The sequence below is a fragment of the Haemaphysalis longicornis genome, unplaced genomic scaffold (assembly GCF_048455015.1).
Source record: "Haemaphysalis longicornis isolate Haplotype H1 unplaced genomic scaffold, Haemaphysalis longicornis Haplotype H1 scaffold_7, whole genome shotgun sequence".
In the NCBI taxonomy this organism is placed as follows: domain Eukaryota; kingdom Metazoa; phylum Arthropoda; class Arachnida; order Ixodida; family Ixodidae; genus Haemaphysalis; species Haemaphysalis longicornis.
In genome coordinates this window covers 177,902,694-177,911,716 of record NW_027526422.1, presented here as the reverse complement: position 1 = coordinate 177,911,716, position 9,023 = coordinate 177,902,694, and the positions used below count along the sequence as shown (strand labels likewise).

At 50.0% G+C, this 9,023-nt stretch overlaps 1 protein-coding gene across 1 annotated transcript; it reads right to left on the bottom strand.

Moving 5' to 3' along the window:
- Positions 1-1,898: 1,898 nt before the first annotated feature.
- Positions 1,899-7,929, bottom strand: LOC144147274 (sulfotransferase 1B1-like). Its single transcript, XM_077679370.1, has 2 exons — positions 7,708-7,929; positions 1,899-2,942 (listed from the first exon to the last, which is right to left on the bottom strand). The coding sequence occupies exon 2, from the start codon at positions 2,871-2,873 to the stop codon at positions 1,911-1,913; it is 963 nt and encodes a 320-aa protein (XP_077535496.1). The 5' UTR covers positions 2,874-2,942; positions 7,708-7,929; the 3' UTR covers positions 1,899-1,910.
- Positions 7,930-9,023: the final 1,094 nt, after the last annotated feature.

Sequence of the window (9,023 nt, the reverse complement as noted above, 5' to 3'; positions counted from 1 at the left end):
AAGACGTAGTATACAGTATTCCATTAACGTGTGGAAAGAAATACGTAGGGCAGACCGGCCGATGCCTGAACGTACGCCTTCGCGAACATCAGAGCTCGTTAAAAGGGTCACCGTATTCACATTTAGCCGTTCATTGCAAAGACTGCAAATGCCGCCCAAAACTGCGAGACACGTTAATTGTTGATAAACACAAAAAACGACTAACAACAGAAATAATAGAAGCTTTCCGTATAAAGAAAGAAGGGAATGAATGTGTCAGCCAACCATCGGTCTTGCTGTCTGACACTGAGTATGCCTTTTTAAATCAGGGTTGATAAAGTGTGTGGCGCCTTTCTTGTCAGCACGTGCGGTGTGAATATCTATAAAATGTTGGGTTGTCGGTGCGCCTTGATCTTTTCAGATGGTAGATTGTGAAATTTGAAGTGATGGCTGCGGCGTTTACTCCTTGTATATAGGTATGTTTTGCAGTAATAAAATCTTCAGTTGCTAGTAGCGCTTTGTCCCGTGTACTCACTTGTCCTTGTTACTGTAGCGCTTTTCCCACCATGAACATGTACCAACCCGCCCAGCTCGCAGTTCTTCTGACTGGGAAACTCGTTTACGCCCCGCGCTGGACAGCTTCGTGCTTCAAAGGTGTGGGGATCGCGACTTTCACGCGAACCCCTTTTCTGGCTAGCTTCCCCTCCCGGCCGGCGTTACACAATTGTGCGCCTCGCTCGCGCGACGGGAGCCATACGGGAGGGCGCCAGCGACCGGAGGGTTTGTTGTCGCCCTGGAGAAGGCGTTGACCCTTTTCCCCTCTGCCTTACCTGAGAACCAGTTCTTCCTCGATACTAGCGCCACCAAAACGCGAGGTGTGGTGGGTTGTCGGATGACGTGAGGACGGTCTCTTGTCTTGTGGGATCCGGTAGCGCGCGGACGTTTCGGCGCGCTGGTCCCGACCTGGGGAACGCGCCACAATGGGGCGCGTCCGGGCGAGCTGGGAGACTGCAACCACGCTCGCACTCCCCAGCGCTCCGCTGCTCCGGTATGCCATCAGTGAGTCGAACCATCTCGATCTCTAGCGTTGTTTAATGTCTCGCTCACAGTGTTACCGTTATGGCCTACGATCAGTCTGTATGAAATGTATTTGATTTGCACTTTGCAATAAATGCTGCCATTGATGTTTTGCCCTCGCCGCCTCCTGCCTTTGTCTGTCTCCGCAAACAACGGACCCGTCCGCAGCCGGCGCTCGCAAGGCCTGTTTGCTGAGCGCGCAATGCTGCGGGGTGGGAAATCACTAGTGTGTGAAGTGTAGAATACCACAAAGGCAAGAGACTTTAATAGACAGAGCTGTATACCTCTACCTCCCAACGGTTTCATCTCCGTTGGCAAAAATGCCCAGGCTAAAGAATACAATTACACATGCTTCCCCCCTCCCTAGGTTCTACGTTAGTGGAGATGGCCTGAGATTTTCATTGACTGATTGATTGTAGGGTTTAACGCGCCTACGCAACGCAGGCGATGAGGCGCGCCGTAGTGGAGGGCTCCGGATTAATTTTGACCACCTGGGGATCTTTGACGTGCGGCGAAATCTCGTATACACGGGCGTTTTTGCTTTTCGCCTCCAGCAGAAAAGCGGCCGCCGCGGCCGGAAATCGAACCCGCGACCTCGTGCTCAGCAGCGCAACGCCATAGCCACTGAGCCACCGCGGCGGGTTCCTGAGATTTTTCGAAATGTGGTTAGCAGCGAAGAAAGTCATATTGGTGGCACAATTCTCTTAAGCTTTTCAGTGTCGAGTTTTCAAAAGTAAAAACCACTCGCTAGAGTTCCCAGGTACTAACGTTTACTGACGAGCAGTGACAAGTGAAAACAATAGTCGATCAAAGTTGTGAAGACTGTCAAGTAACCACGATTTTATTGCCTCTTATTACGAGCCATTCCTGCATTGGGACAGCGCGATCGCTTCCTCCCGGATATCTTTCCAAAGGTCCATTAAGTCTGAATACTGGCTCCTGTCTTTAATCTTTGCCTCCATGCATCTGAGTTGTACCGGTGTAAAGTAAGACTTCCAATCGCCCAGCATGCCACTACGTAGCAAGCAGTACTTTTTCTCGTCTCCTTTGTAGGCTGACTTCGTCGGTACGGTAGTCTCTGTTTTCGGGGTCTTCCATGCCGGATCTGGGCTCTGGCGTTCCAACACCAGCACGTTCTTCATGTACTCGACTGTAGAGCATTCCAGGATCTTCCGAAGCTTCTCTTCGTCGCCCTCAATACGCCGGCCATACGAATCTCCAAGAAAGTGCGCTAGTCTCAGTACCACTCTTCGGGTGTCCCTTTTGAGCTCTTCGTACGTCAGAAAAAGAAGGTTGGGCTCTTCTCTGAGGGCGTACCCGGCAGCCACGTGGTCGAAGTAGTCGCCGTACCCGAAGTCCCCACGCATGAAGGCTTGGAAGAACTCGTCGAACGTGCCGTCCCGAAAGTTGAACATGCTGAATGTCCTCACCATGTGGTAGAAGGAGACGCACGTGTCCCACGGGTTCCGAGCTACGTAGACATACTTGGCTTCGGCGTTCATCTCGTCCCTGCTGAGCGGCTCGTGCGTGCTGAAGAGCCTGACGGGAAGCGGCGACTGCCAGCCTTCGGTCTCCATGCGGCCGACGTACCGAACGTTGTGCACAAACGCCTTGTAATTGGGTATTGGCTCTCCTTCCTTGAGGATGAGTTCGGTTATGTACATGACCCAATGTGTTCCGGCCTTGGGATACGTGCACTGGACGAGGTCGCCCTTGTCTGGACGAAACGTAAGGCTCTTCCGGAAAAGGTCCGGCTTCAAACCGGGACACCGGGGCACACCGTCAATGATCTGGCAGTAGGGTTTCCTGGGCGCCATAATGCAGGAGAATGTTCAGGAAAGGAAGACGGGGTTTTCGGGAGTGGTGAATGCGATTTTTTCAGTCCCCTGTGAAAAAAATAATGATGTGGCAATATTACTAAACGGTAGCGCTTCCCGAAGGCGAAATAAATCATTGTCTACTATTGCCCCCTTATGTTACCGTTCAGTAGTTTTGTAGCGGAATTCTTGACACTTGTGAAGAAGTGGTTCAGAGGTTGTCATTGAAACCATGGGCTGGCTATGGAAAATATAAAGTGTATACAAACCCGTTGCCTTGAACAGAGGTATCTTGATTGCACGCAAGCACGCGCACGCGCACGCACACGCACACGAACACACACATACACACCCACAAAGACACACACACACACACATTCATGGTTTACGCCAAGTGCCAGAAATGGGAAATAACTTCGATTTATATGAAGACAAACAAAGCTCCGGCCTCATACTTCAACGTATTCTTGCTAAGATTTCCTTCCGTTGCTATAGTAGCGAAGTTTCCTTCCAAATACTATTTATTCCTGGCAACAAACACGCAAATTATTGATGCGAAAGGCTTTCGTTGTAGGGAGTTGTAAGCCGGATACATTAGAGAATGGAAAAGGGTTGAATGTTCCTGGTACTATTATATTTGCCAAGTCACATCACGCTAATTTGGCCTGGCTTGGAAAGCCTTATTTACATTCAGGAAAGCACGTCTGAGTTTCGTCAGGCACCCTATTAGACCACTGACCCCGACCGCTGAAATAAACTTTGTTGTGTAGAAAATGGACCGACATTTTCGTCTTGGCTTCCGTTCGGAGATTTTTTGGGCTTGCGTTTGGATTTATCGTTGTTGTTGTTGTCTTCTGTGCTGTCCCAAACAGCGTCCCCACAACCGGCGTCGGGTGGCCTTCCTGCACGGCCGCAGCGTTTGCCCATGCTTGTGGCTCCACCTTTGGGGCCCAGTTTCTTAATGCGTTTCGCACTGCCAAAATTACTGCGTCCCGGCGTTTGCGGTGCCGCATACTTTCCAGCATATCTAACGTTGTTCGGCTGCCCGGCACATTCCGCAGAAAGGCATTACTCGGAAATCAATCATTCAAGAACAATATCTAAAATTTCAAAAGATAATTGTAAATTAAGTGCTTGCTTATCGTTAGTACGCCTAAATTGGCCCTCAGCCAAAAGCCACATTTATTCAGAGTACTTTACATTGCCGAATTAAAAGGAATGTGTTCAGAAACATGTCGAATGGGTCATTTGTTGACGAAGAAGGAAATGCGAACTAAAAGTGAGAGGGTCCTTGGATGTAGACGCCCGACGTGAATTACGCCGGGGATGGCGTTGAGTCTGTGATGATTGGCGTTGAGCATGGGATGGAAGTAAGTGCATGCTCTGGTGCTCTCTTGAGTGCAGGTTATCATACAGACGCCATACAAGTGCATTTCCTGCAATCGAGAACGAGCGGCGATGTGAATCTTGCAAAAGTTTTCGAAGTCCGGATGGAAATTGTGCAGCGGAAACCCACAGAAGCTTCCCAAATATCCAAGGAGGATGCTATAATCAGCGCCGGATTACTTTGAGTAGCTCAGAGAAAAAACTCGTAGTGTTTTTTAAAATGCTCTATGGCCTGGACTGCGAACTCTATACGCACCGCAGTTTTTATGCTTTGACGCACAATTTTTTGGCGGCGTTGTCCCCACTACCTGTGAATAGCTTCTTCTGTTCTTGGCTTATCTTCAGAGTTGGGTTGTCAGAAGGATTTGCAGTATAATTACAGGCTGCAAAGACAGAACGTTTCAAATTGCGATCGCAGCTAAACCATTTCCTGAAACCGTCGCGGAGCTGTATAATCATTCGATAACATTTGATTGGGCTGCAATGCGACAAGCGTGGAATTGACTTCCCATGCAATAATGGTCTATAAAAAAATTGAAAAAAATTTACGGTGAGCTATGGCCGCCTATTGGTCCCCATGTCCGGCCACAAAATGGATAAAATAGGCTATAATAGCCTATTAAGGCTTTTATGTATCGCCTGGTAAGGTTCCACCACGGTGATCGCCGTACTGCCTGCGCCCTCACACGACGCGAAGGCGGAGACTTCGTTACTTCCCAAAGGGTCATCTGACAATTGCACCGTTAATCCGCGTAGACGCGAGACGCCCGCGGAAACGAGCAGGGCCGCGCCCGGCCTGCCGCAAAAGATGCGGCTTCCTTTGATTTTGTTGGGTGGAGACCACCACTTAGCTTCATGTTCGGTCACGCGTATTCTGACCACCCTGGCAGTTTCCTGTTTGTGTTTTACATTTCCCTTCCCTTACCAAGGTTACAATGTTCCGCCCGGCGAGAAGGAAGGGTAGTTTTGCTGTCCAAGTCACGGTAGGTCGCGGGGAGAGTCCCGCGGGGACGGTTTGGACCGCGGCAAGCATATTTTATTCCTCACTGAGGACTGTTTCAGCGGTCCTTTCAATCCTGTGCATAACGTTGTACATAATGTGTACATAGTTTGGACTCGGAGTTCTCGTTCCTTACGGCGGCACGAGATACGGCGGTGCGTTCCTGAAAGAGAAGAGCTGAAATTTACTCGCAGTCTAAAGACAAATTAAGGGAGGTCGAAACGCGTCAACGAAGCTCCGCACAATTTATCCAGCACTATGAAGGGAATTATACCATTGAAAGTTGGGCGGGTTGATGAGACATTCTGGGAATAAGCCCTGAAAAAGACAAGTAGAAAAAAAAAACACTCCGCACGGCGCGCCGTCCTGTGTGTTCTTTTCTACGTGTCGTCTTTTTGGCGGTTATGCCCACAAAGAGCTTACACCACCGTGGGCTCACGCAGCAAAGTTTATTACTCCGAAGTTGCACCTCCGCACGAGAAGCCGAACTTCTTGCCATCGATTTTGGCGCTGCTGACCACACATCCCCGACCGCACGACCCATACTACACGCATCCCGAGTCTGCATGCTACCACCTCGCTCACGGTATCGCCTTCCCCTCTCTTATCATGAACCGTTAAATGGCCTTTTCACGTACACTGGAACCCTGGTTACGAAGGCGTTCCAGGGAACGAAGGCGCTCATCAGCTTGGGCGCGAAGCCCTTCTTCGGGCCCCTGTCACCTTTAGCGACACAAATACTCGTCCATCCCCTCCCCTGACAACTTTAGAAGGCCACCAAGCAACCATCGCATGCCTCCTCCCCTCCACTCAGGGCATACCCGTCGCGAGCAAGTAATCACTGGACAGGCACAAACATATCCACTGCGCACACCGACTGGACCGTATTTATTCCAACGCACGCCAGACACCCCTGTCCCACTGCCTCACTGCACCTACCCAGGTCCATATTCTGTGGGCGTGCCCCACAATCCAACACAACCGAGAGAGTGACAGAACAACGGCAACTGGCTGCCCACATCATCAAAGCACTCATCGGCTGCCTAGACAGAGGCGGCACATTCGGCCCCACCACACTTTGAATAATCATGTTTCTATCTAGTATCTATCTTGCCGCAGGTGTGGATGTGTTTTTCCTGGTGCTGGGAATTTGAAATTCTACCACAGCGGTCTCGTAATACCAAGGAAATGTGCCGCTCTTCGTTGTCGTAACATTACGGGCGTTCACGATGCCTGTGTTCCGTTTTTCTGCAACAACTAACCCTGCGGTAATAGATACTTGCGACACCACGAGATGATTTCATCAGCACAAAACTCCAGGCTGAGTGTAATTCTTATAAGTGAAAAAATTCTGGGCTCTTCTCAGCCATCAAGAATACCCTCCCCACCTTACCCACCCACATGGGGATCGGCAGCATATACAGAACTGAAGAAGATTTGGCCGCAGCGAAGTGCCAAAGATAATTATTCTTGCTCGAATTTAGATAATTTACAAAGAGCGAATTGAGCGCACAGTGTAATCATTTTAGGATCAAGTGAGCGTTTGCACTTTAGTCACGTTTTTCGCGGCTTGGTGCGTTAAGATAACGTGCGTTGCGTGTATATAGCAGTGAGGCCACCGACTGTTCTTTTTTCGGACTATCCTGCGCCTCCATGTGTTTGTGTCCTGCGGGTGACCTGGGTGTCCGTCTATATCTCACCCTCTCTCTCTTTCATCACGCACGCACGCAGAATCACACCCAACCTCCCTCCACACACGCACACACACACACACACACACACACACACACACACACACACACACACACACACACACACACACACACACACACACACACGCACTCACACACACACACACGCACGCACACACACGCACGCACGCACACACACGCACGCACACAGCCAGCTACTAATCGATGTCACTGAATATGTTACACCCCTCGTTATGCGCCGCAAATGTCAAGACTTCATGAAATGCTTTCAAACCTGGCGCGCTGTGGCCGCCTAGTGAGCGAAAAGGAAAGCAACATTCTGTGCGCACGTTCGCTGTTTCCCCCTCGCTGTGTGTGCGAGCGTGAGAGCCAGGAAGTGTTCTGTGTCAAGGTTAATCTCGCTTTGTTTGTAATGCCCCAGTTAGTCCTTGAATCGTCTCACGGCATTTATTGCGACGCGTGGTTTACAATCTTTAGGAGTGACTGCTCTCTCGGGAATTGCGTAGGTAGCCTTCACTTGAGCAGAAAGAGCTGTATGAGACGCATTTCAATTTAACGGCCACCTAGAAATAACGGTGGAGACACCGGGTTGCAAATTGGCCTTCGTTGCTTTCATTTATATGTTTATGAGCTGATCATCTGTGTTAGAAAATACTAAATAAATTATCGATAGGCAATCCTGCAATACATAGTCAATATAATAAGATGGGCAATTCTGCCTAGTGGCCACACTCACGTGTTTCAGATGAACCCCCGATGTATTCTAGTTTACTGTACTCGAAGGCTTTTTCGGGACGCCAAGGGAAACGATCCTTGCTAAAAAATAAGAAATACTACTATTGCTAGAGGCGCGCAATAGAGGCGGCCTTCAACTGCTCGGTAGTCTACAGTGCTTGGAGCCGAGAAATTTTATGTGCCTGCACCCACGACCGGCTATATTTTGTACGACCTGCTCACGCCGCCGTCTCCTACGGGAGCGCGCGTCCGCAGAAATGTCACGTGGGCTCACTCTCACGCCGGGCGCCCCCGTCAGATGGCTCTGTAATTTATTCTAAACTTGGCTTGTTTACGCACGGCCCGCCGTTGGTTTCCATATGGTCTGCGAAGTTCCACGTTTACAGATAACGTAAACATAGCGGCAGTGGCTTGCGAGTTTCGAGGAAAATTAATTATGCATCTAAGGCTCGTGCAAATGTATTTCTATATATTCGTGCAAATGTATTTTAAATGCGAATGCATTTATTAGCCGGGGGTTTTCTTGCTCCGTTGGCCGGCGTGCGCCTGCATTCCTCCAGCGCGAGCGCACGTGAGCGCGCGCCTCGTAGTTCTGCCTTCGTCGTCGTCGTCGTCGTAAATGCGAATGTGCGCCTGCATTCGTCCAGCGCGAGCGCACGTGAGCGCACGCCTCGTAGTTCTGCCTTCGTCGTCGTCGTCGTCCTAAATGCGAATGCATTTCTTAGTCCGGGGCTCGAGACGCCGTTGCCGCGCAGCTATGGAAAGTGTGCGCGTGCGCTCCAAACCCTCTGACCCCATAGTCTTGGTTGGCGATTTCAACGTTGACGTGCGCAAGAAGAGTGGCGAGTGGCTGGTCGAGTACATGCAGACCAGGCACTCTATGCATTGTCTCTCTGCCGGCTTCGACACGTGCCCCACTACCATTCACGGGAGTTGCATTGATCTGGTCTTTACGCGAAACTGTGACGCACGTATGCTTCTCAATGACCCTTTGACCGTGCATTTTAGCGATCACAAGGCAGTGATTGTGGCCGTCAGGTACAACGATAACACAAACAGGTGCTGATGAATAAATGATTACGTTCACACTCTCGTCATTAATTACGCCATTACTCGCAACACACTCATCGGTGCACCCAATGCATTCGCATTTCTGCACGATTCCCTTCGGGGAGGTGCGGGGCAATTTTTTTGCTGTGGTGCGCTGACAACAGCCTTACTCGTAACTGTGGCTATGATAGACTTCTACTCGTTTTTATTTATTTCAAGCTCATGAGGGAATATTCAGCTCAATTATGAGTTTACGTTCAGCTGCTC